The sequence below is a fragment of the Canis lupus genome, chromosome 37 (genome assembly GCF_011100685.1).
Source record: "Canis lupus familiaris isolate Mischka breed German Shepherd chromosome 37, alternate assembly UU_Cfam_GSD_1.0, whole genome shotgun sequence".
Classification (NCBI taxonomy): domain Eukaryota; kingdom Metazoa; phylum Chordata; class Mammalia; order Carnivora; family Canidae; genus Canis; species Canis lupus.
The window spans coordinates 11,502,113-11,516,128 of NC_049258.1; the positions used below are offsets into that span (position 1 = coordinate 11,502,113).

The 14,016-nt window shown below is 36.4% G+C and overlaps 1 protein-coding gene across 4 annotated transcripts in view; it reads left to right on the plus strand.

Annotated features, from left to right (window-relative positions):
• Positions 1–14,016, plus strand: part of FAM117B (family with sequence similarity 117 member B) — an 84,955-nt gene that overhangs the window by 60,195 nt on the left and 10,744 nt on the right. For 3 of the 4 annotated variants that reach the window (XM_038585425.1, XM_038585422.1, XM_038585424.1), the window contains exons 5-7: positions 7,141–7,284; positions 8,608–8,833; positions 10,861–10,981. In XM_038585425.1, the coding sequence (XP_038441353.1) occupies positions 7,141–7,284; positions 8,608–8,833; positions 10,861–10,981 (491 nt within the window). The remainder of the gene's footprint in view (positions 1–7,140; positions 7,285–8,607; positions 8,834–10,860; positions 10,982–14,016) is intronic. The other variant, XM_038585423.1, reaches the window with a different exon arrangement.

The following is a 14,016-nucleotide window of genomic DNA, read 5'->3' on the forward strand; positions in this document are numbered from 1 at the left end:
AACTTTGTATATTGCTGATAGGAATATAAGGTGGTGCATCCACTTTGGAAAATAGTCTGGCTGCTTCTCAAAAAGGCTAAACATAGGTTTATTATATGATTCAGCACTTCCTCTCCAAGGTATGTACCCAAGAGAATTGAAGACCTATGTTCACATAAAAACTTGTACACAGGGGTGCCTGGGTGGCTTAGTTGGTTGAGCGTCTGACTCTTGGTTTCACCTTAGGTCATGATCTCATGGGTCATGGGATGGAGCCTTGCATCAGGTTCCATGCTTCTTGTAGAGTCTGCTTGAGATTCTCTCTCTCTCTCTCCCCCTCTGGCTCTCCTACCACTTGCACATGCTGTCTCTCTTTCAGTCTGTCTCTCTGTAAAGTAAATCTTTAAAAACAAAACAAAACAAAAACTTGTACACAATGTTCATAGCAGCATAGCTCATAATATTTGGAAACAGCCCAGATGTTTATCAACCAATGAATGGATAAATATAATGTATATCCAAAGAGTGGGATATTACCCAGTCATAAAAAGAGAGTACTGATGCATGCCACAGTATGGGAAATCTTGAAAACATTATGCTAGGTGAAAGGAGCCAGACACAAAAGAACACATATGATACCTCTTAAATGTCCAGAATAGGCAAACCTGAGGAGACAGATTATAGATTGGTGGTTGCCTGTTGCTGGGAGGCTTGAGTGGAAATGAAATGATTGCTAATCGGTGAGGGATTTTTTTTTTTAGTGTTTTCTAAAATTAATTGTAATGGTTGTACAACTCTGTTCAATAATCATTAAAACAAAAATTTTATACTTTAAATGAGTGAATGGTATGGTATTGTGAATTATTTTTCAGTAAGCTCTTATAAAAAATATCTACCAATCAACATTAAAAACAAATACATAAAATACAAATATACTTGTTTGGAAATAATAGATGTTAAAAACTAAAAATTAAGCTGGAATGTCATGTAGCAGTAAAGAGAGTGTATACAGGTGCTCTGAGATCAGACTGTTTAGGTTAGATTTGGGTCCTGCCACTTGCTAATAACTACGTGAAGTTTCTCAGCTTCTCTGCATTATAGTATTCTCTGTTTCTTGTATTGTCCTAAGGATTAAATGGGATAGAGTATTATGAACTCTTCATACAATTCTTGGTACATAATAATTGATCAGTAAATCTTAGGCCATTTAAAGTAGGACCTAATATAAAAGAAGCAATGAACCAGTTGGGTTTTTTACCAGGCTTTTCTGTCAATTTTTTTTATTGAACTTATCTTTTTTTTTTAAAGATTTTATTTTATTTTTTTTATTTATTCAGAGAGAGAGAGCGAGAGGCAGAGACACAGACAGAGGGAGAAGCAGGTTCTGTGCAGGGAGCCCGACGTGGGACTCGATCCCGGGTCTCCAGGATCACACCCCAGGCTGCAGGCGGCGCTAAACCGCTGAGCCACTGGGGCTGCCCTGAACTTCTCTTTTAAAGCTTTATTTTTTTAAAAATTTGGGCTATATTTTATTTGTTTTTATATTTATTTTTATTTTTTAAAGTAATCTCTACACCCAGCATGGGGCTCAGACTCACGACTGCAAAATCAAGAGCTGCATGCTTTATTGACTGAGCCAGTCAAGCTCCCCTAAACTTTTATTATTAAAAGTATTTTTGGGATCCCTGGGTGGCGCAGCGGTTTAGCGCCTGCCTTCAGCCCAAGGCGCAATCCTGGAGACCCGGGATCGAATCCCACGTCGGGCTCCTGGGGCATGGAGCCTGCTTCTCCCTCTGCCTGTGTCTCTGCCTCTCTCTCTCTCTCTCTGTGTGACTATCATAAATAAATAAAAATAAAAAAAAAGATTTAAAAATAAATAAATAAAAGTATTTTTATGCTTGTCACAGAAATTTTAGAAACAAAAAATACCAAATAGAAAAATTCTATCTTAATAAAGGTGTTATTTTTTAAAAAATAAAATAGAAAAAAATCATCCATAGTGTCATCCTCTTAAAGACATTTTCTTCTGTATTTTTTTCTTTGCATTCCATGTCGAGATCATACCGTATTTCCTTTATATTTGTTTTTTGGTATTTAGCATGGAAAAATGTTAGTTATTACAGATGCTTCAGGAACATTTTTAATATTTCAGATTCTGTAGAGCATTTCCCAAATTTCGGCCATTTAATTGGGTCCAGTGTCTGTGTGCTTAAAGCTTTTTCATGTATTTTTACTTTTCTAGGGCATAGATTTCCCATTATTTGATTCAGAAGTTTGTATATTTTGGAGGAGGGATCTTTGATTTTTCTTTTGACAGGCTTTCCAAGTTATTACAATTTTTTGTTTGTATTTCATGATATTGTAAATTACTTTTACTGGGGAAATTCCTTTAGTATTTATTTTATTTTATTTTATTTTATTTATTTTATTTTATATTTTATTTTATTTTATTTTATTTTATTTTATTTTATTTTATTTTATTTACTCATGAGAGAAACACACACAGAGAGAGAGGTGGAGACACAGGCTGAAGGAGAAGCAGGCTCCGCAGGGAGCCCGATGCGGGACTCGATCCTGGGATTCCAGGATCACAATCTGGGCCAAAGGCAGACGCTAAACCTCTGAGCCACCCAGGGATCCCCTCCTTTATTATTTCTTAACAATCAAAGGACAGTATTGCTTTTCTGATAATAGTATAGATTATAACCACTAGTTAACAAAAGGTCTTTTTCTTGTGCTTACAATGGATTTATTATAGTTAGAGAAGAATTCTCACATACTTTTTTGAGTGGTTCTTTCCCTGGAAATTCAAGGGGCAGTTATTTGTTATGAGGAATAAATGCTGCAAAGTTTCTTAGAAGACAGTCTTTCACATTTCATTGGTTTCCAAAACTGACAAAGCCCTCAGATGCTTAAAATGTCATATTCTTAAGGAGCATTTCAAGAATACTTTCAGTATAAAATATAGCCAACACATTTCAGAATTGTTTGGGGATGAGAATCAGATGTTAGTAACAGGAGAGTGGGAGATGCCAGCATCTTCACAACCACATAAATTAATTTATAATATATATAAATTATATTTATATATAATTTTTATCTGAGGAATGAGCATTGTACTTTAAAAATGAAAATTGCTGCTCTGCACTGGAATCTTCATATGCCAGTCTGGGATGTGATTGCTATTCTTAAATTTTTAAAGATTTTGCCACTTAGAAATCAAGAGTAGGTATTTCTGCCGCATCCTTTATTAAAGAGCCTAGCTGCAGTTTAGAACTAAGAGGTGGATTCCAGATGAGAGACAGTGATTGCTGAAGGACAGAACTAAAGTCATAGTGACAGGACAGAAGGGATCAGGGCCTTGTGGAAGCCCCAGTTCAAGTCCTTAAGATAGGAAAGCTTTTTTTTCTGATGTGTTCTAATGTTTTTTCCTCCTCCTTCTTTTTTTTTTTTTTTCTTTTTTCTATTCTAAGCATCAGTTTTCCCCTCCCTTTTGTTATGTTGGGCTCATATTTGTTATGTTCTGGCACATATTTCTCTCATAGATCTCTGTTGAATTGCTGAACAGATCTTTTTCTATCCTACTTGCCTCTTAAGGCATATGTTTATTTCTTTGAAAATTGAAATCTGTATTTCTTCTCTCTATTCATCTACTGCTTCAGTGGATATTCCTATCTTTTCTAACTCTGTTGTACACGGTCTTACCCCCACACTTTGAAACAGGTATTAAGTTTTAATATAGATTGGTCTTAGAAGATACAGTATTGGCCAAACCTTTTGCTTTTCTTTCTTTGTTGGCTAACTCTGTTTTTAGACAGAATTTGATATTGTTCTTTTTTTTTTTTTTTTAAGATTTTATTTATTAGAGAACGAGTGGGGTGGGTGGGAGAGGGAGAGCGAGCGAGAAGCAGACTTTCTGCTGAACGGGGAGCCCAATGAAGGACTCAGTTCCCGAACCCTGAGATGACCCAAGCTGAAGGCAGATGCTTTAACTGACTGAGCCACCCCACCTCAGGCAGAATTTGATGTTTAAACTGTAATGTTATATAGACATATGGAGAATGTAAATGGAAAAATAAAACTTTAAAATGGTGATTCATCTAATTAAAACCCTTAATTGATTGGAAAATATTCTGATTTGAAGAAAAAGAAACAAAAGCTGAGAAAATAGGAGATCTTGTTCTTGATGTTTCCAAAGGACAGGGAGATTTTACCTTAGTACAGTGAACTTTTAATCTTTCAGAGCTGTCTAAAGATGATCTCTCAGTTAATATGATAACTCACTTATATTTGCATATATTGATTTATATTTAGAAGTACAGATTTTATTACAGAAACATATAGGTATAGAAAAATAAATTATATGCCACATGCATGTAAAATTCCTTAAGAGTCCTTGAAATGAAGCATGGAAGTTTAAGTATAAGGATTTTTTTTTTTAAAGATATTTTAGAGTATGGTTTATGTGAGGAATAAAACCAGAGGCCTATTACCTTCTATTTCTGGAACAATAATAGTATGTTTAAATGAGGAAAATCTTTCCCAAGCAGTTTTAGTGGATTATTTTTCCTATAATCCTGTAACTATTTAAATTAATTATAGTTGAACCTTTGCTTCATTTACCTAAAATGCTGTGTGAACCTTAGGCAGTTTTTTTCTTTTCCTTCTTTTTTTTTTTTTTCCTTTGCTTTAAATAGATTAAACTATTGGTAAATACTTGCTGTTTAGACTATATTTGAGAAAAACTTACCAGCTATGTAGAGCATGACTCCTTAGCTATTTTGACAAGCAGTAACTAGGTGTACAATTGGTTATGACACTGGTAGGTTTCTATGTATGTGCATATCCCAACATAACAGCCAGAAACCTTAAGCTTTCTGTTCTTAAGATATTTATGGTTCTACAATCCAAGAAGGGGGACGCCTGGGTGGCTCAGTGGTTTCAGCGTCTGCCTTGGCTCAGGGCGTGATCCTGGAGTCCCGGATCGAGTCCCACATCGGGCTCCCTGCATGGAGCTTGCTTCTCCCTCTGCCTGTTTCTCTGCTTCTCTCTGTGTGTCTCTCATGAATAAATAAACAAAATCTTAAAAAAAAAAAATCCAAGAGGGTCAACATTTTATAAAAATCTTGTCAGAGCATCTTCTCTTTCTATTCTCCTTCTTCAATTCTGTAATTTAACAGTTTTAAACCAAATACATATCTGGGAGTGCCCTGAAAATGGCATCCAGTGCAAGCTATTTGTTTTGTTTGTGACATTGAGAAAAGAAAATTAAGCTTAAGAGTTAAAAAAAAATCTATTTGTGAATATATACTAACCCCTGAGATCTTTCTTGGTCTGTACCAGTTTTCTGCCATTATTTGTTGACGCAGGAAGTGTTTAGTTATAGGTAGGATGAGTGTGTGATAGAAATGTTCTAATACACTCTCCACTCCAGACTAGTTGAGCTATAGATTTCTTTAACCTCTAACTGTCTTAGTCGGAATCTGTTTCCTGTCACCTATTTCCTTTCTTATATTAGATCAGGTCCCCATTCTTATGTTACCTTAATTATTTCCTTATAGCCCCCATCTCCAAGTAATAGCCACATTGGGGTTAGAGCTTCAGCACAGGAATTTTAAAAGGAGGATGCAGACTTTCAGTTCATAGCACTAGCCTTGTTGAACAAGCATCATGTCTGATCCAGACTCTATTTTAGGCAGTGGCAGTAAGGAGATGCCTAAGAGGCAACATTACTTACTCTTGGGCCCCCAACTCTCACTTTCTCTGCACGGAACATGGGAAACACTGCAACCCACCTCAGAGAGAGTGGTCCTGACAATGAAATGAGAGGACATGTGGTGTCTGGCCCACAGTGGATGGATGCTCAGTAAACAGTAGCTACAACTTTTATTTTGTGTTCTCCCTATTATGTATTTTATTCTTAAAACACTTTGTCTTTTCGCAGTCTTTTTCAAGTATCATTTTCTTCTAGTAGTATCTTCTGACTTCCCCCCTTTCTAGTCCCTCTGTTCCCCAATCTTCTCTCCATACCCTCACGTTTCTCATTATCTATTCCCTCTTCACTTCCATCCCTTCTTTGTCTGCTCCAGATTGAAGCATCCTCTTGGCATTTTTCTCACAAATTTTCCAAGGACAGAGACTTGCCTTTTCCAGGGATTGTTGTGTTATGCTTATTTTTAGAAAAAAAAATTTATAAAGGTGAGCAGGAATGAAAGAGGAGAAATGCAGGTTTAACACTAAGTTAGTTTTATATCAGACAACAGGCTTATACCCATTGAATGGGAACTAGTGATGATTGGAGGCCCTATTACCTTTGTCTCCTTGCCCATCTTCCCCTGAAAGAGGTTTTTCAAAGAAACCTCCCTAAATGTAGGATGGGTTAATTATATTTCTTTACTAGATAGCAGGACAATATGCAGAATGATCTTCTGGCACACTGTTGCTGTTAACTTTAGCAGATACCTCTGTAATTTTTGTTTCATATTTTACTTCAAGTATCTTGTCAGGAAACTATGTAATATCCTTTAATTATGTAATCAGTTATTTCTTTTCAAAAATAATACTATGCCAGTGGCAAAAGAGAAAAATGAATTATATCATTTTCTTTCCTTAACAAAACATATTAAAATCATCACAGTGGAAGAATAAATAAATTTCACAGGCAAGTTCTTCTCATTTCTGCATTCTCGCTGTTGTATGTGGACTTTGGAACTGATTTTGTTTTTTCCAAACAAAATTTTATGTCTTTGATAAATCACCTTTTGAAAATTTTCTTTCCTGGAGTTTAGGTAATTGGAGCACTAGAAGACTTTTAAGTTACGTTCTAAAAATCTGAACTCTGTTACAGTCCTAGAAGAATTTCTGGGATTGACGTTCTTTTAATATTTTCCTTTATCCCTACTCTCTTTACAGTCTTCATAGTTGTGAATAAACTTCTGAAATTCTACCTTGATAGTCTGAAGCTTTTACTTTAAATTATGTTTTGTGTATACTGAGGAGTGTTTGATTACTCATGCTTTTTGTGAGGCCTATAAACTAAATTTTGATATATTTCAGAGTTATTCAGGTCAGCAGGAATTATGCTTCAAACCGGAAAATTAAAAGGTAACATATTAAAGCTCTCTTTTCTCTCCTCTACTGTTTTTTTTTTTTTTTCTTCAGGCTCCTGTTCCAAAGAGTGCACTTATTCCAGTAATTCCCATCACTAAATCAACAGGCTCCCGGTTCCGGAATAGTGTGGAAGGATTGAATCAGGAGATTGAAATAATAATTAAAGAGACTGGAGAAAAGGAAGAACAACTTATAGTAAGTAATCTTGTATCTTAAAATTGTCCTTTCATGTTAACTGTTCTAATTATTTAAAAAGTTACAATTTCATTTTCCATATTTACTTAGGTTTCTTCCTTCTCGTTGAGAGAGAATGAAAATTTGTCTCTTTTGGAAAACTTTGACCTTGGCAAGTGAATGAAAAGTTTTCATTTCTTTGCATCTCATAGAGACAACTGATATGACTTAAGTTTAGATCCTTGAACAGAAACTACTTTTTGTTTATCCATATTTAAAAATCATTAGACAGGTGATAACACTTCTCATTTACTATAACTCCATGTAACAAAATTTAAATTGCACATTTGTTGGGGAGGGAGGGATGTGACTTCAAATACTTTCTAAACGTGAATCTACTTGTTCCCTCTTGTTTGTGAAGTACTATTTGGTTGACTTTATGATCATGAAGTGCAGTTCTGCTTACCTATAATGCACATAAGACATAAGAATGATTCATACATAAGACACAGTGAGAAAATTTCCTATTTATATTTAAAAGCATGTCACAGAGTATATTTAAGCTTTCATTCTTCAGTGAAAGAGGAATCGGGGAGTTTGAAATAGTATTTTATTGATGCTTAAGATCCTCTCTGTGAAGATTAAAGGTTGGTTTAGCTTGGAGGAGACACAACTTCCCACACCCTCTTGTCCATATACTGCATGATGGGAGTAACCCCCTGAAATAATAAAGATAAATGAACCAAAGGTGTATGGGGAGCTGGTTTTCCTATTAAGTGAGCCACACAAGATTTCCTCTAAATGTTCTCCTTGATTTCCCCCTATAACCATTGCTACCATTAACGTTTCCCTTATTTAGGAAGGTATCTTTGGAAAAACTTTCTCAGGGAGATGTAGGCAGGGGAGAAGGTAACAGGACCTGTCATCAGGTATCTCTAGTTCATATAATGGATGACATTCTCTTCTAATATGGAACCTAGTGTTATGCCTAGATTCCTCCTTTCTCTTTTACCATGGCAGTACTTGACAATTTTAAACATATTTAGAACATGATAACTAATTCATTGAAATTTATCATTCAGGAAGCATTGAACACCTGTCCTGTGACTAACCCTAGGAATACAGTCTTTGCATTTGCTGCTCTGTGTTCAGTAGGGCAGTCACATTAGACAGGAATGTCACTGATGGTGCAACACAAAGGCTTTTTTCTCGTTAGACTTAATAAGTGGGGCATTTCTGACCTGTGAGTCATCTGGAACAATAGGGGAAGGTTGATATTAGGTGCATTTCTGGTGAATTTCAAAATTGATGATAAATACACATGTTTTTAAAATTTTATAACAGCCACAAGATATTCCAGATGGCCATCGTGCACCTCCCCCGCTGGTACAGAGAAGTAGCAGCACACGCAGCATTGACACGCAGACCCCCGGGGGTGCCGACAGGGGAAGCAATGACAGCAGCCGCTCTCAGTCTGTGTCGCCCACGTCCTTCCTCACCATCTCAAATGAAGGTAGCGAAGAGAGCCCTTGTTCAGCTGATGACCTGCTTGTTGATCCCAGGGATAAAGGTACAATGCAGGAGGGACTTGTTACCAGATAAAGGAGTACCACCTACTGTATCATTCATTCTGTTCATTTTGTAATAGAACAGACACACTTAAGGCCACTAACGTAATTACTTTGACATGCATTCTTAACATAGATTTTTAAAAATTTAAGTGCAGAACAGTTTTACTATAGTGCTCAAGTGATGGTCTAGTTGGGTCGACTTTTGTTTGTAATTTTTCTTTTTCTTCACTTGTTAATGCAAGTTCCTTATTAGTGAGAGACATTCTTTTGGTATAAATGAACATTTGTCTTGAAAAGCACTTTGTTCTCTCTTGCCTTTTATTAATTTTTTTTTAAGATTTTATTTATTTATTCATGAGAGACACACAGAAAGAGAGAGAGAGGCAGAGACACAGGCAGAGGGAGAAGCAGGCTCCATGCAGGAAACTTGATGTGGGACTCCATCCCAGATCTCCAGGATCACGCCCTGGGCTGAAGGTGGCGCTAAACCACTGAGCTACCCAGGCTGCCCCTCTCTTGCTTTTTAAAACAAACATGACCTGTCATCTGTCTATATTGGGGCAATATTTTGTTAGCCTAACCCAAGGTACTATGTGTACTTGAGGGCAATAATATATTTGTAAATTCTGCAGCTGAGCTCAGTAATCATTTATTTCAAACCTCTTACAAGTGCCTTGAATGTCCTAAAAAGTTACAATTGACCATCACCATCAATCACCTAAATTACTGAGACTGTAACAAGTGCAGACAATCTTAAGAGTTCCTGAAGATGTCAGTTAAAGCTATCTATGGCAGTTGTAAATGTTATTATTTGGACCCTTTTTTTTTTTACCAGCTTCTAAATTAAGTAAAATATGGATACTCCAGGCCAGCACTCTCCACCAATTATATCACAATCCCCCGCGGGTTGAGATACAAGTTCCAAGAGTTTTTGATGCTCCCAATGTGCACCCAGGTCTGACACAGAATTAAATCCTTTGGTTGGGTTGTGTGTTTCTTATCAGGAATCTGCATAATTAAGTACTATTTAGACTTATTGTTCGGATTAAAAGGAATAGTAAATGCAGACCATTTAGCACGGCTCCTGGTACTTAGTACTCAATCAAATGTAACACATACACACTTCCTTTAAAAAACATGGTTATTAAAATATGCCATACTTTCTATTTTTCAGTAACGAGTTGAAACTCCATGAATTTTGTGTAATGGTTTATTTGACTTTAAGAGATGTGACTGGTTAGTTTTTTGAAATTTCTAAGAAAATAAGGCCACAGTGCTACTGCCTACAAAAAACTTATGGCTTAGTTGACATAGACACACTGAAAATTTAGAACACTTAGATATCAGGAATTTTAATGTAGTGGAACTGAGAATATGAACACTGAACAAGAAATACCAGAGCGAAGAAGTATATTTTTTTGTTAGGGTTAATTTGAAGAGATTTCAAAAGTTTGAGCTAGACTTTGAAGGAAATTTTGGGGGATGAATAGAGATGGACCTCTTCAGGTATGGAGAAGTTCATAGGCAAAAGGAAGTCTTTGGCGTACAGTGCATAGAAGACTCCTGACGACCTGGAGCAGAGATTGTAACCAGAGAAGCAGAGAAATCAAATTGAGAAATTCTAAAGGGCAGGCCAAGAGTGAATGTTAGGCAGCCAGTGAAAAACCAGCTTAGTTAAGTGTACTAGAAAAAAGGAACTGGCATTGGAGTCTGTTTGCTGGGTATATAACAGAAAAAAGGGAGCAAGATATCAGTGTGAAGGGCCATAGATTAAGTGATACAGCCTGAGCTATAGTAATTGTAAGTGGAAAAAAAAATTTTTGTTTATGCATTTATTTAGCAAACATTAATATTCTCCTCTTTAACAGGTTTTGTGTTAGATCTTGGGAGGTGATGTTGATGAATAAACACTCTTCTTACCCTCAAGAAGTTCATAGTGTGGAGGGAGGCCATGAGCAATTAAATATAGTATGACTGCATTTATAGAGTAGTATTTCTTAGTAATCCAGCATGCTGTTTTTTGCAGAGAATGGGAACAACTCTCCTTTGCCCAAATATGCAACCTCACCAAAACCTAACAACAGTTATATGTTCAAAAGGGAACCTCCTGAGGGCTGTGAAAGGGTCAAAGTCTTTGAGGAATGCTCGTAAGTATCCCTCCAAATAACTTCTATTATGAAAATTTTCAAGTAAGTTGAATAGTACGGTGATCACCCATATATTCACAACCTGGATTCTGGAGTAAATATTTTGTTAACATGTGCTTTGTCTGGCATAGGGGTGGTTAGTTTTTGCTGAAGTTTCTGGAAATAAGTTGCAGACATCATGACACTTAATGATAATTAGAATTTAACATTTGTTTCCTAAAAGTAACCATAGTACTCTTCTATAACCATAATATCATTATCACACCAAATAAAATTAACAGCAACGCTAATATCAACTAATATCCAGTTGCTTTTCATATTTCCTCACTTGTCCCCAATGTGTCATCTGTGGCTATTACTTTTGAATCTGTGTACAGTCAATATCACACATTGAATTTAGCAGTATTTTTATTCAAGGTGGACCACAGATCTCATCTAGTGTGGTTTCTTTTTTTCAAGAATTGAATTCCCCTCAGTTTTTTTTTTTTTCTTTCTCTTTTTTTTTTTTTTTCTTCCCCTCAGTTCTTATGTATTTTTGGTCTCTAGTTCTTTAAACAGTATTAGAAGTATTTTGTCTGTCAGTATAGGAAATAGAATTCTATTACTTTGTAGAATGATGTTACTGTGATGAAGATAACGTAAGAAGTAGGATTTTAAACAGTGTCTAGTACTGTTGGTATATGATCTCCTATGCTCATATTTCTGTTGGCTGGTCATCTGGTGAAGTACTTTAGTTTTAGACTCAAAATTTGCTTAAGATTAGCCTTAGTATTTGCAGTAGCCATGGCTCCTTGCTTTATAAGTGATGGCTTCAGGATTGTAGACATGTATGAGACAGCAAAGTAGGTGTAATGAACATTATTTGGGGATATGATGGTAGTACTGGGCCCTCACCTTCCAATATCACTATGGCTGCACGTCTAAGAGTCATCCTTAGTCATCCTTGCATTTACTCTCCTGTGAAACCTGGAACACGTGAAGGTTGTCCAACCTTGACTGACTCATGAAATTGATCTTCTTCCTCCATTATGAACATCTTGGAGTCATTTTGAAATATGGTATCCTTTTGTTCTTCCATGTGCTCCTGTCAGTGCTTCTTTTAACCTAAATATTGAATAATTTTGCTGCACAAAGAACATTGTTTTTAAATTCCCTCAATTCTATACTAGGAAATCCCAGCTGTCAGTCTCCTATCTGCTTTTATGACAGTAATTGAAAACTGTGTTAGCAACTGCTTCCTCCCACCTTCCCATGCCTACTATGTTAGTCTAAAAGCCTGACTGGTGCTAGCTGAGAATTTAAGCAGAATTTATCTAGCTCTGCTTCATGGACTCCCTAAATCATAATCGTCTAGGATATGAGTTGAAACTGCAGGATTCCCAGGCCCCATCTCAAGCCTAATGCATAAATATGGAGGTAGGACCTGGACTGTGGATCTTTAACAAATACCTCACATTTTTTATGCCCAATTTGCAGGTGCTGGCTTAGGCTTTTCCATAAGAGTTCTTAAGATATGGAATCATTCTATTAAGTAAAAATCAAATGGTCCAAATGGACCTTTTTGGAGTTGAGCTTTTTTATTTACTCATTGGTAGTTTAAATTGCCCAAATACAGGGATGCCTGGGTGGCTCAGTCAGTTAAGCACCCGATTCTTGATTTTGGCTTAGGTCATCTTGTCTTGGGATCAAGCCCTGAGTCGGGCTCATACTCAGCATGAAGTCTGCTTGGGATTTTCTCTCCCTCTGCCCCTTCTCCCACCCTTGCTCACTCTCCCTCTCTCTCTCTCTCTCTCTCTCTCTCTCTCTTTTCTCTTCTCCCTCTGAATAAATAAAATCTTTTTTAAAATTGCCCAAATGCAGAGAAATTGTTGATTGGTTCAAAAGCAGTTTGCATTCTTTTTATAAGTGACTTGAGTGAATATTTGTTGTGTAGGTTGGTGTCCTATGGTATCTGCCGTAAACTCTTGCATTTGGAAAATGTCTCAGGACTTAATACCTGAGCTACATTATTTGTATCTAAAGGGAGGGAAGAATGGTTAGGAGTGTGTGTGTGTGTGTGTGTGTGTGTTTGTGTATGTGTATAGATGGATAGCTAGATCAAAGAAATAGAAGGTAAACCATAACATATTACATTTTTTATGGCACATCCATCTATTATAAGGTAGACTTAACTCTTTTTAAAATGTACATAGTTTGTTATAAATTATACTGATACAAAAGATGTGTAGCATACAAAAACTTATTCTATTTTAAGCATTTTCATTATGTTTCAAAAACAAATTAACAGCAGTAACCCAAGAGTGGATTCCTTAGAGGTAATTTTAACTTTCTACCAATAAAACAAATTACTCAAAGTCTAAAAAAATTAGTCTTTTTTGCCCTACCTCTGTCCAAATGAGAGCAAAACCCACTAGGCACAGCAGCAACAAACAAAGATAGATTACTGGTCCTAATTTAAAAATTTTAAGCTTATTTAATCATTCTTTGAAGAATACTTTTCTCTTTAATTCTTAACTTCTGGTTTAAAGGAAATAACTCTGATCTGAACTGGGGATTGGAGTGGGGTGAAGGCTCTGGTTTCTAGAAATATCTGTTTATTTACCTGAAAGGAAATAGATGGTTGAATTAAGACCCAGAATTTAAACCACATTTTGTACTTCTTTCAGTCTCTATGTTCTTTGTGAAACGATACATACCATAGCCATGCCATCTGCGCTTAGTCTTTTTTTTTTTAAGTTTTTTATTTATTTATTTATGATAGTCACACAGAGAGAGAGAGAGAGAGAGAGGCAGAGACATAGGCAGAGGGAGAAGCAGGCTCCATGCACCGGGAGCCCGACGTGGGATTCGATCCCGGGTCTCCAGGATTGCGCCCTGGGCCAAAGGCAGGCGCTAAACCGCTGCGCCACCCAGAGATCCCCGTGCTTAGTCTTTTTTTAAAAGGAAGTCAAATATGCTATTTCTTCCTCCAAACTAATGAATTCCTTGGCTTTTAGTTACCTTAGATTCCTAGATATTATGGCCTCTTTGCAGTA